General features: G+C 49.0%; 1 protein-coding gene across 2 annotated transcripts in view; it reads left to right on the top strand.

The window, feature by feature from the left end:
* The window catches only part of LOC308479772 (complement factor H-related protein 5-like), a 29,909-nt gene extending 14,578 nt beyond the window's left edge, over nucleotides 1-15,331 (top strand). For both annotated transcript variants that reach the window (XM_081010625.1, XM_081010626.1), the window contains 3 exons: nucleotides 10,653-10,823; nucleotides 13,365-13,502; nucleotides 13,594-15,331. In XM_081010625.1, coding sequence (XP_080866751.1) covers nucleotides 10,653-10,823; nucleotides 13,365-13,502; nucleotides 13,594-13,673 — 389 coding nt within the window. In that variant the 3' untranslated portion in view covers nucleotides 13,674-15,331. The remainder of the gene's footprint in view (nucleotides 1-10,652; nucleotides 10,824-13,364; nucleotides 13,503-13,593) is intronic.
* Nucleotides 15,332-15,363: the final 32 nt, after the last annotated feature.

Below are 15,363 nucleotides of genomic sequence, written 5' to 3'. Positions count from 1 at the left end.
CAAGCCGGTTGGAACCAGTTTAGACCAGAAGGAACTGGTTTAGGCCGGTTTGAGCTGGTCTAGGATGGTTTGAACCGGTCTAGGCCGGTTTGAACTGGTCGATGTCTGTTGGAACCGGTTTGCCAGTTTGAACCGGTTCAGACCGGTTGGAACTGTTCCAAGCCGGTTGGAACCGGTTCAGACTTGTTGGAACTAGTCCAAGCTGGTTTGAAACGGTCCAGGCCTATTGGAACCAGTTCAAAGCGGTTGGAACCGGTTTGGGCTGGTTGGAACTAGTTCAGACTGGTTGGAACAGGTTCAAACTGGTTGGAACTAGTCCAAGCCGATTGGAACCAGCTCAGACCGGTTAGAACCTGTCCAAGCCGGTTTGAAATGTTCAAAGCCGGTTGGAACCAGTTCAGACTGGCTGGAACCGATTCAGACTGGTTGGAACTGGTTCCAACCGGCTTGGAACATTTCAAACTGGCTTGGACCGGTACAATCCAGTTTGAACCGATCTAGGCCGGTTTGAACTTGTCTATGTCAGTTGGAACCAGTTCAGACTGGTTTGAACTGGTCCAAGCCAGTTTGAAATGTTCCAAGCCAGTTGGAACCAGTTCAGACTGGTTGGAACCGATTCAGACTGGTTGGAATCATTTCAGACTGGTTGGAACCGATTCAGACTGGTTGGAACCGGTCCAAGCCAGTTGGAACCAGTTCAGACTGGTTGGAACTAGTCCAAGCCGGTTGGAACCGGTCCAAGCCGGTTGGAACCAGTTCAGACCGGTTAGAACCGGTCCAAGCCGGTTTGAACCGGTCTAGACCGGTTTGAACTGGTCTGTGTCAGTTAGAACCAGTTCAGACTGGTTTGAACCGGTCCAAGCCGGTTGGAACCAGTTCAGACTGGTTGGAATCGATTCAGACTGGTTGGAACCAGTTCAGACCGGTTTGAACCGGTCCAAGCCGGTTTGAAATGTTCCAAGCCAGCTGGAACCAGTTCAGACTGTTTGGAACTGGTTCAGGCTGGTTGGAACCGGTTCAAACTGGTTGGAATCGATTCAGACTGGTTGGAACCAGTTCAGACCGGTTTGAACTGGTCAATCCAGTTGGAACCGGTACAAGCCGGTTGGAACCAGTTCTGACTGGTTTGAAACAGTCCAAGCCGGTTGGAACCAGTTTAGAGCGGTTGGAACCGGTCCAAACCAGTTTGAACTGGTTCAAGCCGGTTGGAACCGGTTCAGGCTGGTGGGAACCGGTTAAGGCTGTTTGGAACCGGTTCAGACTGTTTGAATCTAGTCCAAGCCGGTTTGAACCAGACAAAGCGGGTTGGAGCCAGTTCAAACCGGTGAGAACTGGTCCAAACTGGTTTGAACCAGTCTAGGCCGGTTTGAACTGGTCTATGTCACTTGGAACCAGTTCAGACCGGTTGGAATTGGTCCAACCCAGTTGAAACCGGTCCAACCTGGTTGGAACCAGTTCAGACTGGTTGGAACCTGTTCAAAGTGGTTGGGACCGGTCCAAACCACTTTGAACTGCCTGAACCGGGTCCAAGCCGGTTGGAACCAGTTCAGACTGGTTGGAACGGGTTCAAACCAGTTGGAACTAGTCCAAGCCGGTTGGAACCGGTCCAAGCTGGTTGGAACCGTTTCAGACTGGTTGGAACCGGTCCAAGCCAGTTGGAACCAGTTCAGACTGGTTGGAACTAGTCCAAGCCGGTTGGAACCGGTCCAAGTCGGTTGGAACCAGTTCAGACCAGTTAGAACCGGTCCAAGCCGGTTTGAACCGGTCTAGAGTGGTTTGAACTGGTCTATGTCAGTTAGAACCGGTTCAGACTGGTTTGAACCGGTCCAAGCCGGTTGGAACCAGTTCAGACTGGTTTGAACCGGTGCAAGCCAGTTTGAACTGGTCCAAGCTGGTTGGAACCAGTTCAGACCGGTTTGAACTGGTCCAAGCCGGTTTGAAATGTTCCAAGCCAGCTGGAACCATTTCAGACTGTTTGGAACTGGTTCAGGCTGGTTGGAACCGGTTCCGAACTGGTTGGAACCGGTTCAAACTGGTTGGAATCAATTCAGACTGGTTGGAACCAGTTCAGACCGGTTTGAACCGGTCCAATCCGGTTGGAACCGGTCCAATCTGGTTGGAACCGGTTCAAGCCGGTTGGAACCAGTTCAGACTGGTTTGAACCAGTCCAAGCCGGTTGGAACCAGTTCAGAGCGGTTGGAACCGGTCCAAACCAGTTTGAACTGGTTCAAGCAGGTTGGAACCGGTTCAGGCTGGTTGGAACCGGTTCAGGCTGTTTGGAACCGGTTCAGACTGTTTGAAACTAGTCCAAGCCCGTTTGAACCAGACAAAGCCGGTTAGAGCCAGTTCAAACCGTTTAGAACTGGTCCAAACTGGTTTGAACCAGTCTAGGTCGGTTTTAACTGGTCTATGTCAGTTGGAACCAGTTCAGACCGGCTGCAATTGGTCCAACCCAGTTGAAACCGGCCCAACCTGGTTGGAACCGGTTCAGACTGGTTGGAACCGGTTCAAAGTGGTTGGGACCGGTCCAAACCACTTTGAACTGCCTGAACCGGGTCCTAGCCGGTTGGAACCGGTTCAGGCTGGTTGGAACGGGTTCAAGCTGGTTGGAACCGTTTCAGACTGGTTGGAACTAGTCCAAGCCAGTTGGAACCAGTCCAAGCCGGTTGGAACCGGTCTAGACCGGTTTGAACTGGTCTATGTCAGTTAGAACCGGTTCAGACTGGTGTGAACCGGTCCAAGCCTGGTTCCAACTGGCTTGGACTAGTTCCAACCAGTCTGAAACGGTTCCAACCAGATTGAACCCATTCCAACCAGCCTGAACCGGTTCCAACCGGTTTGAACCGGTGCAAGCCAGTTTGAACTGGTCCAAGCCGGTTGGAACCAGTTGAGACTGGTTGGAACCGATTCAGACCGGTTTGAACCGGTCCAAGCCGGTTTGAAATGTTCCAAGCCAGCTGGAACCAGTTCAGACTGTTTGGAACTGATTCAGACTGTTTGGAACTGGTTCAGGCTGGTTGGAACCGGTTCAGACTGGTTGGAACCGGTTCAAACTGGTTGGAATCGATGCAGACTGGTTGGAACCAGTTCAGACCAGCTTGAACCGGTCCAATCCGGTTGGAACCGGTCCAATCTGGTTGGAACCAGTCCAAGCCGGTTGGAACCAGTTCAGAGCGGTTGGAACCGGTCCAAACCAGTTTGAACTGGTTCAAGCCGGTTGGAACCGGTTCAGGCTGGTTGGAATCGGGTTCAGGCAGTTTGGAACCGGACTGTTTGAAACTAGTCCAAGCCAGTTTGAACCAGACAAAGCTGGTTAGAGTCAGTTCAAACTGGTGAGAACTGGTCCAAACTGGTTTGAACCAGTCTAGGCCGGTTTTAACTGGTCTATGTCACTTGGAACCAGTTCAGACCGGTTGGAATTGGTCCAACCCAGTTGAAACCGGTCCTACCTGGTTGGAACCGGTTCAGACTGGTTGGAACCGGTTCAAAGTGGTTTGGACCGGTCCAAACCACTTTGAACTGCCTGAACCGGGTCCAAGCCGGTTGGAACCAGTTCAGACTGGTTGGAACGGGTTCAAACCGGTTGGAACCGGTTCAGGCTGGTTGGAACGGGTTCAAGCTGGTTGGAACCATTTCAGACTGGTTGGAACTGGTCCAAGCCAGTTGGAACCAGTTCAGACTGGTTGGAACTAGTCCAAGCCAGTTGGAACCAGTCCAAGCCGGTTGGAACCAGTTCAGACCAGTTAGAACCGGTCCAATCTGGTTGGAACCGGTTCAAGCCGGTTGGAACCAGTTCAGAGCGGTTGGAACCGGTCCAAACCAGTTTGAACTGGTTCAAGCCGGTTGGAACCGGTTCAGGCTGGTTGGAACTAGTTCAGGCTGTTTGGAACCGGTTCAGACTGTTTGAAACTAGTCCAAGCCCGTTTGAACCAGACAAAGCCGGTTGGAGCCAGTTCAAACCAGTTAGAACTGGTCCAAGCTGGTTTGAACCAGTCTAGGCCGGTTTTAACTAGTCTATGTCAGTTGGAACCAGTTCAGACCGGTTGGAATTGGTCCAACCCAGTTGAAACCGGTCCAACCTGTTTGGAACCGGTTCAGACTGGTTGGAACCGGTTCAGACTGGTTGGAACCGGTTCAAAGTGGTCGGGACCGGTCCAAACCACTTTGAACTGCCTGAACCGGGTCCAAGCCGGTTGGAACCAGTTCAGACTGGTTGGAACGGGTTCAAACCGGCTGGAACCGGTTCAGGCTGGTTGGAACCGGTTCAAGCTGGTTGGAACCGTTTCAGACTGGTTGGAACCGGTCCAAGCCGGTTTGAACCGGTCTAGAGCGGTTTGAACTGGTCTGTGTCAGTTAGAACCGGTTCAGACTGGTTTGAACCGGTCCAAGCCGGTTGGAACCAGTTCAGACTGGTTTGAACCGGTGCAAGCCAGTTTGAACTGGTCCAAGCTGGTTGGAACCAGTTCAGACTGGTTGGAATCGATTCAGACTGGTTGGAACCAGTTCAGACCGGTTTGAACTGGTCCAAGCCGGTTTGAAATGTTCCAAGCCAGCTGGAACCAGTTCAGACTGTTTGGAACTGGTTCAGGCTGGTTGGAACCGGTTCCGATGGTTGGAACCGGTTCAAACTGGTTGGAATCTATTCAGACTGGTTGGAACCAGTTCAGACCGGTTTGAACCGGTCCAATCCGGTTGGAACCGGTCCAATCTGGTTGGAACCGGTTCAAGCCGGTGGGAACCAGTTCAGACTGGTTTGAAACAGTCCAAGCCGGTTGGAACCAGTTCAGAGCGGTTGGAACCGGTCCAAACCAGTTTGAACTGGTTCAAGCCGGTTGGAACCGGTTCAGGCTGGTTGGAACCGGTTCAGGCTGTTTGGAACCGGTTCAGACTGTTTGAAACTAGTCCAAGCCAGTTTGAACCAGACAAAGCCGGTTAGAGCCAGTTCAAACCGGTTAGAACTGGTCCAAACTGTTCAAGCTGGTTGGAACCGTTTCAGACTGGTTGGAACCGGTCCAAGCCGGTTTGAACCGGTCTAGACCGGTTTGAACTGGTCTATGTCAGTTAGAACCGGTTCAGACTGGTGTGAACCAGACCAAGCCGGTTGGAACCAGTTCAGACTGGTTTGAACCGGTGCAAGCCAGTTTGAACTGGTCCAAGCCGGTTGGAACCAGTTGAGACTGGTTGGAATCGATTCAGACTGGTTGGAACCAGTTCAGACCTGTTTGAACCGGTCCAAGCCGGTTTGAAATGTTCCAAGCCAGCTGGAACCAGTTCAGACTGCTTGGAACTGATTCAGACTGTTTGGAACTGGTTCAGGCTAGTTGGAACCGTTTCAGACTGGTTGGAACCGGTTCAAACTGGTTGGAATCAATTCAGACTGGTTGGAACCAGTTCAGACCAGTTTGAACTTGTCCAATCCGGTTGGAACCGGTCCAATCTGGTTGGAACCGGTTCAAGCCGGTTGGAAGCAGTTCAGAGCGGTTGGAACCGGTCCAAACCAGTTTGAACTGGTTCAAGCCGGTTGGAACCGGTTCAGGCTGGTTGGAACTGGTTCAGGCTGTTTGGAACCGGTTCAGACTGTTTGAAACTATTCCAAGCCAGTTTGAACCAGACAAAGCCGGTTGGAGCCAGTTCAAACCGGTTAGAACTGGTCCAAGCTGGTTTGAACCGGTCTAGGCCGGTTTGAACTGGTCTATGGCAGTTGGAACCAGTTCAGACCGGTTGGAATTGGTCCAACCCGGTTGAAACCGGTCCAACCTGGTTGGAACCAGTTCAGACTGGTTGGAAGCGGTTAAGGCTGGTTGGAACCGGTTAATGCTGGTTGGAACTAGTCCAAGCCGGTTTGAACCAGACAAAGCTGGTTGGAGCCAGTTCAAACCGGTTAGAACTGGTCCAAGCTGGTTTGAACCAGTCTAGGCTGGTTTGAACTGGTCTATGTCAGTTGGAACCAGTTCAGACCGGTTGGAATTTTTTTTTTTTTTTAATCATATTTATTAAAATTTCCAATAATAACAGAATAAAGAAGATAGAAAAGATAAAGAAAGAAAAGAAAGAAAAAAGACCAATTTTAAACCCTTATTTTCATAACCTTCTTTCTGGGACTCCCTCCTTCCCCTCCCGACTGTATTCCCCTTTCCCTACGTTGGTTCCACAAGTTCTCATTCCCAATTTAACCTAATATGTTATGCCTAATAGCCAATTTAAATTACAATCTTAACATCACTCCTCACCTTTAACAAAATAGAACAAAGATTTTTTTCCCCAAAATCTACCCCGCTTCCTTCCACGAATTCCCCCTTTTCTTTTTTTTTCAAAAACTTGTTAAATCAAAATACCAAAGTTATATATAAAAAAAAATTTAAAAGATAGAAAATAGAAGAAGGTTCCAGAAGTTGATTACATAGCCTTTGGATTCTAGAATTCCCCCTCCCTTCCCCGGTTTAGATTCCCTATGTCCATCAGTCTGCATGTTGTCGGCCTGGAGGTCTCAAGTCCACAGCCAAACTTTCTCAATTCATCTTGCCGGTTTTCTTTAAATTTACTTGTTTTGATGATGTTTAATTTCAAAAGTCCAGTCTAATCGAGGCCTTTAATTTCCCTTGATCATTGTTACTCCTCCCATTGTTCTTGCCGTGGCGTAGTTGGTCCTTTACTCTTTTGTTTCTTACTTTCTCAGGTTTCTGTCTTGTTCAGCTGCAAAACCATTCTTATTCTGAAATCTAGTATCTCTACAGAGGTTTGTTATTCAGGAGCTTACTTAAATAGAAAGATTCTATTGTGTTGTCACCTCTGTAGACAAAACAAATATTTCAGTTTTGCTACTTTCCCAGGAGCTAAGACCAGTAGTACACATCCCAGAGTAGTTTTCCATATACGCCGCTTGTAATGTCCCAAAGCCCCTCTAGAGGGATTGCAATAACTTTGTGTCCTCTCATCCAAAAGTCAAATTGTTGTTTCTTTTTCCACCCGACATTTTGTATCCATATTTATATCCAATTGTATCAAAATTAACCAGCAAAATACTTGTAGCAAAGTCCTCTTTATATTCTCAAGATTTGACAGCTACTTTGACAGCTGTCAAACTCTCCATCTCTCTCCGCCAGGTTCTCTGAATCGCCCCGGTTCCCGGGGGGGGGGGTTGCCTTTTCCCTCTCACCCTCGACTCTCCTCCAGCACAATTCTTGTAATGATTCCATCGTGGAATTTGGTATTTTTAATCAGCAATAAACTTCTGAATTGATCTTGGTTTCTCAGTCCTTGTTTTAGCATGTTTACAATCAGGGAGGGGACTGACTTCCTTTTTAGATCCCCCCCGCTCGTGCCGAATCCGAAAAAAAAATTCCTTTTTTTTCCCTCCTTTTGTACCCGGTTACCCAATTACTCACGGGTTTTTGTTAAATGTCCGAATTTCAAATGGAAGAAGCCAGCGCTCTCCGACGAATGGCATGCGGCTGCACTCGGCAGGGGAAGCGATAGACTCAAAGTACCACGCCACTCCCAGGCACCCGATCCGTAGCCTTTAAAAAGGCTCCTTCACGAGTCGGGAGGGCGCTGACGGTACCAGCCGAGTCCCCATGTCCACGGGCCCCGTGCCCGTGGTTTTTAAGGGTCCCCGCGTCGCCGGCGCGGTAGGACCCAGCCCCTGCCGAGCCGACTCCCTCCGGAGCTCGGAGGGAGTCCGCCATTCGGCGATGGCGCCAACCCGGAAGTCTTCAGACCGGTTGGAATTGGTCCAACCCGGTTGAAACCAGTCCAACCTGGTTGGAACCGGTTCAGACTAGTTGGAACCGGTTCAGACTGGTTGGTTGGGACTAGTCCAAGCCGGTTTGAACCGGTCCAAGCCGGCTGGAACCTGTCCAAGCCAGTTGGAACCTGTCCAAGCCAGTTGGAACCTGTTCAAGCTGCTTGGAACCCGCTCAAGCCGATTCATGCCTGGTTCATGCCTGTTGGAACCCGCCCAGACCAAGTCGAACCATTTCATACCGGTTCGAACAGGTCCAAGCTGGTTGGAACTAGTCCAAGCTGGTTTGAACCAGTCCAAACCGGTTGGAACCTGCCCACACCAGTTGGAACTGGCTCAGGTCCAAGCCAGTTGGACCTTGTCCAGGTCAGTTGGAGCAGGTCTAGGCCAGTTGGAACCAGCCCAGACCAGTTGGAACCAGCTCAGTTGGAACCAGCCCAGACCAGTTGGAACCAGACCGGTTGGAACCAGCCCAGACCAGTTGGAACCAGCTCAGACCGGTTGGAACAGGTCCAAGCCAGTTGGAACTGTTCCACTCCAGTTTGAACCAGTCCAAGCCAGTTTTAACTGGTTGAAACTGGTTGGAACCAGCCCAGACCAGTTGGGACAGGTCCAGGCCGGTTCCAACTGGCCCAGACCTGTTTGAACTGGTCCAGACAGGTTTGAACCTGTTTAAACTAGTTGGAACCAGCTCAAGCCGGTTAAAAACAGGTTCAGGCTTGTTGGAACCAACCCAGACTGCTTTGTATTGTTTCATACCTGTTGGAACAGGCCCAAGCTGGTTGGAACTAGTTCAAGCCGGTTTGAACCTGTCCAAACCGGTTGGAACAGGTTGAAGCCGGTTGGAACCACTCCCGACCAGTTGGAACAGGTCCAAGGCGCTTGGAACCAGTTCAGACTGGTTGGAACTGGTCCAGGCTGTTTGGAACCAGTGTTCTAGGTGCAACAGCCCTGCTGTTTCTGTATTTATTTTATTCTTTCAAAAAGAGTTTCATTTGGTTGTGAGGTAACCCTAAACTGATATGCACAATATAATTTCCATAATAAACAAAATGAGGAAATTCATTCCATCAGGAGTTCATTGCACTGCATTAGACGCCCTTATGGTACATTGAGTTTTGAGAGAATTTCTCAGGCAACATGGGGAACTCACGGGAAAAGGCGTAAAATGTTCTCCAATGCATACAGGAATCCATAGAATGATTTCTTGGATTGTGGCAAGTGCAATTAACTAATTATACTTATAAATGTGAACCCGTTCATGTCGATGACACAAAACGATTTTAATAATGTGTTATTCTGAATCTTTAGTAGAGACATTGCGGTATAGCAGTTCGAGAGTCGGATACCGTATTTTTCACTCTATAACACGCTCCCAACCATAACACGCACATAGTTTTTAGAGGAGGAAAACAAGAAAAAAAATATTCTAAACGAAACAATGGATGTATGATTTTTGTGGTTCATGCTGTGGCCACAAACATGTGATCTGACGGTGAGTTTGGGGTAGCCCAATGCAAAAATCCTGAGGATCCGTGTGGATCCGTGCTTTGTAACCACGTTTTTGCACCACTGCGGCCCCAGGCAACAGTGGGTGCGTGATTTTTTTGGTGCAAGCTGTAGCCATGGACATGCTATGTGATCTGATGGTGAATTTGGGGTGACCCAGTGTAAAAATCCTGAGGATCCATGTGGATCCGTGCTTTGTAACCACGTGAATGAAGGAACTGTCAGTAATGTATGGTATCTCCAATACAGTGATGAAGGAAGAGGGGGGGAGCTCACACTTGTCCTAGGCAAAGCAGCCAACTCCTATAGGCCTAGGTGCCTTCACCCCCCCATTAAATATTTGAGGGAGTCATCCTCCCCCCATGCTGATGGGCATTGCCGTTCATATAAGGTACCAGTGTGCATGCACTTTGTCTTGAGATCATTGCAGTCTGTGAGATGGGGCTTACCTGTACCTGCCCCCCCCCCAATATTTTATTGAAGTTGGAAGAGGGAGGGAGGGAGGGAGGGAAGAGAGATGGAGAGCTCACATTTGTCCTAGGCAAAGCAGCCAACTCCTATGGGCCTAGGTGCCTTCACCCCCCCCATTAAATATTTGAGGGAGTCATCCCCCACCCCCCCCATTGTGGTATGTGAGTGGGGCTTACCCGGCTGTCCCCCTAATATTTTTTGAAGTTGGAAGAGGGAGGGAGGGAGGGAGGGAAGAGAGAGGGGGAACTCACATTTGTGCAGCTGCCTTGCCTCGAACCTGAGCAAAAAGAGGAGGAGGAGACTCAGGGACACGAGCCTTGTAAGCCGCTTTGTTTGAATTTACCGGTGAGGTGCTGGGGGAGGGACGGAAGGGGATGCCCTCTTTGTCCCTCCTTCCAGCTCATTGTAAAGAAAGCAGAGTAAGAGCCGCTTACATTTGTGTAAGGGAGAGCCATAGAGCAGGCAGACACTGAGAAAGAGAGGCTGTCTCCCTTTCCCCACCTTGGCTTTTACACGCTGCGCGCAGCTCTTGCCGGCTTCCGAGCGCCCACCTCGCCAAAAAGCCATAGAGCAGGCAGACAGGAGGAAGAGAGGCTGTCTCCCAACACTCAACTGTTGCTCAGCTGTTGCCGGCTTCCCAGCGAGCCAAGCGGAGGAAGAGAGGCTGCCGAACAGCCAGAGCGGCTCCTCCTGCCTGCATTCACTCCATAACGCGCACACACATTTCCCTTTACCTTTTAGGGGGGGGAAACTGAGTGTTATGGTGCAAAAAGTACGGTACTAACCTAACTCACAGAGTTGTTGTGGTGATTAAATGAGGTGGGGAAGAACCATGTCCACCACTGGGAGCTCCTTGGAGGAAAAAGCAATAAAATGAATACAATAATAATAGCATATGTTTGATATGTTGTTGTTGTCATTGTCGTTGTAGACCTCTGCCCGCCTCCACCCCAGATTCCTAATGCCATTGATGTAGCTGAGCCGAGAACCTACGAAAGTGGTGAACAGATAAATTTCCTGTGTGAGAAGCTGTTTGTGCTTCAAGGGCCACAGAACATATCGTGCGAGGATGGCAAGTGGCAATTGCCCCCGCGCTGTGTTGGTTAGTATGCTCTTACTTGAATATTTTGCCTTTGGGGAAATTAAATGAAGATGCATGCTGTGATGTTAACACATGAGAGTGCTGGAGGTGAAATAGTTAAACAGGTTACCCAATCAGGACCCAGGGGGGTGGAGTCAGAGGGACTATAAAACCAGCTCTGGGAGGGGCAAAGGGAGGAGTTATTTGGGAGCTGAGTGGTTGGTTGGAGTGGGAGTGAATTGGGATAGAGTTTGTGGGTAGGGTGAGTTAGTGTAGTGAAATAAGCTGCGTCAGAAATAGTTGGGGGCTAGGAAGACAAGTAAATATCTGAGAGGTGGTTTATTTTTAAAAAAATTTATTATATAATATTTTTATTAAATACAAATTAGAAAACATACATATTCGCAACAAAAGAAAATGCAAAGGAAAAAGAAAATACATCTAACCAAGGAAAATGAATTAGAGAATATTTTGTCTCTTTTCATATTTACAGTTTTTTATACCTCTATAAAATGCTATTCACAATAAAGCAGTAAAATGAAAGATAAGATATCAGAAAAAGAACAAAGAAAGAATAAAGAAGTAAAAGAAAAAGATCATAAGTGAAAATTTTTTAAAGTAGATAAGTACTCACAATACATAGCCCACAATACATAGCCTATTGTACTGTGTACAATACATAGGCTATGTACTGAGAGGTGGTTTAGTGCGTGAGAGCAGGTAGCGGAAGTAATAGGACTGGATAGGTACCCCATGATTGTAATTGACCGATACCGTTTATGAAACCACATGCTTGTTAAACTGCAATAAATAAACAGAAGTTTATGTTCCAATTTAACCCTGACTGGACTCAGTATTGTACCAGATAGGGCCTGGGTGGTGGCAGTGAGAAATAAAGTGGTGGCACAGGGATCAATAGACGGTGATCGCCACACATGCTACATTCTGTTTTGCCAAAGCAACACTGCAGGGACGCGGGTAGCGCTGTGGTCTAAACCACTGAGCCTCTTGGGCTTGCTGATCGGAAGGTCGGTGGTTCAAATCCCCGCGGCGGGGTGAGTTCCTGTTGCTCTGTCCCAGCTCCTGCCAACCTAGCCGTTCGAAAGCACACAGTGCAAGTAGATAAATACCGTATTTTTTGCTCCATAAGACGCACTTTTTTCCTCTTAAAATCTAAGGGGAAATGTCTGTGCGTCTTATGGAGCGAATGTGTGGTCCCTGGGGCTGGGGGGGGGGGGAGCCAGGCTTCCCCCACTGCCAGCCCCACAAGCTGCTCTTTGGAGCTGGGGGGGGACCCAGACTTCCCCCGCCAGCCCCACAAGCTCTGGGAGCCGCTCCCTGAGCTGCTTTTTGGGGCTGGGGGGGGACCCGGGCTTCCCCCGCCAGCCCCACCAAGCTCCTGAGCAGCTCTGGGGTAGCCCATGAAGCCTCCACAGGGGAGCGGGGAGCCTTCATCCTGCAGCCCTGGGGAGACTTCCCACAGCTATCCCTGGCTTTTGCGGGAGGTGGGGGGAGGCACAGAGTGAGGCTCTCTCACTTCCCCCACCTCCCGCAAAAGCCCCCAAGAGCCACACTCCCTTTAAAAAGCCGCGCAGAGCATGTGTGTGGCTCTTGAGGGCTTGGGGAAAAGCCTGCAAACGCCGCACACACGCTCCAGGCAGCTCACGAAAGGGAGCGCTGAGCAGAGCCTGGAATGCATACAGGCTCCACTCAGCGCTCCCTTTAAATATATATTTTTTTCCCTTGAATTACCCCCCCCCCAAAAGTAGGTGCGCCTTATGGTCAGGTGCGCCTTATGGAGCAAAAAATACGGTAGGTACTGCTGCGGCGGGAAAGTAACCTGCGTTTCCGTGCGCTCTGGTTTCCGTCATGGTGTTCCGTTGCACCAGAAGCGGCTTAGTCCTGCTGGCCACATGACCCAGAAAGCTGTCTGTGGACAAACGCTGGCTCCCTCAGCCTCAAAGCGAGATGAGCGCTGCAACTCCATAGTCGCCTTTGACTAGACTTAACTGTCCAGGGCTTCTTTACCTTACCTTACCATTACTCAGTCTAGGTGTGTGTCTTTTATGTTGAGTATGTGTATCTGCAACAAAAGACAAATGCCGCCACCATCCCCCCGTTTTCTCTCCTAACAATGAAACTGTGGCAGCGGCTGCCCCTTCCAATTGAGGAAGTGAGAAGCTTCAACCCATGTAAAACATAACAAAGACATCCTTTGTGTTACTTGACTTTATTTCACTCGCCAAGGGTGCTTAATGACTGATTTATAGATGCCATTTGCTTTGTATGTGGCATTGGGTTCCAGAATGCTTGACTGGCGCACACTGGCATCAGTACCAGCTTGCAACAAAGGGGCCATCTCTGTGTGTTTGCTTTAACGGCACACTCACTGCTCAGAGTAAAGTCAAACCGCGGACACAGTCTTCGGCATGCAAAGAGCGCCAAATAAAGCAAGCAACACAGTATGGCCATATTTCCAAGTTCAATGCCAGATTTGGCATCCCTTGTAAGAGGAGCACAGGCACTGGCATTTTCATCCATTTTCATGTTTTTGCATTGTAGATGTATCAACTGTCACCGGGCAGCACAGCACAGACTTTCCCATTGCTCCTGGAAGCCAGAGCAACCCCATTCCTGCGACAAGTGATGGCATTAGCAGCAGAGACCTTTTAGATTTCTTACACACTATCCATGCCGCAGGTAAGTTAGCAGCCCTAAAGCATAGGATTGTGGTTTACAAATGCACATCAGGTCGGCTGCCATTTCATACGCCTTTGGTTTTTTTATACAGTAAGATCACTCGAGAGGCGCATGGCTGTGCTTGAGCAGGAGCTGCAGGAGCTAAAGAGAGAGAGAATGAAGACTAAGTAGCAAACCACCTGCATTCTAGAAGCCAGTCCTGAAGAATGGAAGGAGAACGTAAACAAGAACGTTAGATCATAGTCACGTGGCACACTGTTCCTGTATCCATTTCTTTTACTAAAGACTTTTTGGAAACCCACTGTGAATTGTTTGCAAGGCACTTGAGGGCAAAGTCCCTTGCCTTTCTAGCAGTACTGTTTTTCTACCATGAACGCCTCCCTTTTAATGGCAATGGTATCCACCTGCGAGGTGCCAGAACTGGAGGTGCCACCTGCTTTCTAGCAATCCCAGTGCCACATCCCCACCTGCTACAGTCCCCAGTGAGGTGCCCAGATGCTGCTTCAACTTCTTGGGGACATTTTCAGTTGATGCAGCCTAATGACATAGACAGGGATGCGGGTGGTGCTGTGGGTTAAACCACAGAGCTTAGGACTTGCCGATCAGAAGGTTGGCGGTTCGAATCCCCGCGACGGGGTGAGCTCCCGTCACTCGGTCCCTGCTCCTGCCAACCTAGCAGTTCAAAAGCACATCAAAGTGCAAGTAGATAAATAGGCACCGCTCCAGCGGGAAAGTAAACGGTGTTTCCATGCGCTGCTCTGGTTTGCCAGAAGCGGCTTAGTCATGCTGGCCACATGACCCAGAAGCTGTACGCCTGCTCCCTCGGCCAATAAAGTGAGATGAGCACCGCAACCCCAGAGTCAGTCATGACTGGACCTAATGGTCAGGGGTCCCTTTACCTTTACCTTTAATGACATAGACAAGGTCCTCATGGAGATGCAGATAGCAACATGTCTGCTCAAACCTTGGTGCTCACAGCTTACTAAAACTTGCTGAGGGGGCATGGCTGAGCAGGTATTATTACATGGTTCTGCTCTTAACTGCCTGGTTGCTACCGAAATGCAGTACTAGGAGATGGTTGCGTTGTTCTGTGGCTTTTACGCTGTGAGGTCCTGTAAGAATCCATTCTGTATCCCTATGATAGTCAACATCCATGAGACTGCAGGGAGATACCAATCCAGGATTTTGGTGCATGGTCTCATGCAGAATACAGATAACTCTCATATTCCATTCCATCAGAATCAAGAGATGTTGGGAAAGTGTTTGACTGATGGGCAGGATGGGTGCCAATAGTAGGGCTGCCATATGTCCTCTTTTTCCAGGACAAGTCCTCTTTTTCATGATGAGACTCTCCAGAGAGAGCCATAGTTAAATGTGTCCTCTTTTTTTGCTCTTCAAAATATGGCAACCCTACAATAAAGAGAGGCTTTATCCTGATAAGGCAGAGGTGCTGAGGGTGGTGCTTTGTTGTCCAGGAAGTAGTCATGCAGCTTGTTCTGCCTTCCTCCTTTCCCTCTTAAATACCTTGCAAGCTTTGCCACAACAGCACAATTGTACAGCCTCTCTGCTCATTCTGATTTGCGCCTTTCCCTGGCATCTAGCATAAAACAATCTTACTGTGTATAGCATATTAATCCTCTTTGTTGCACTGGGAGCTTTTTAATATGGCTTAATAAAAAGAAAGACAGGATCCAGATCTAATTGTGTGCATATTAATCTCCCTATTCTGTTTCTTATTTGAGACCAAAATCCCTTTGCTTTGTGACGAAGCCACTATAAATAAAGTTTCCAATGTGGATCGTTCTACATTTCCAGCATTTATTAGCTAAGTTTCCAGTTGTCTTTTGAATTCTTTCAGGGT

The sequence above is a fragment of the Podarcis pityusensis genome, assembly GCF_964106645.2.
Source record: "Podarcis pityusensis genome assembly, chromosome: 6".
NCBI classification, from domain to species: Eukaryota; Metazoa; Chordata; class Lepidosauria; order Squamata; family Lacertidae; genus Podarcis; species Podarcis pityusensis.
This window is presented reverse-complemented; position numbering and strand designations above follow the sequence as displayed.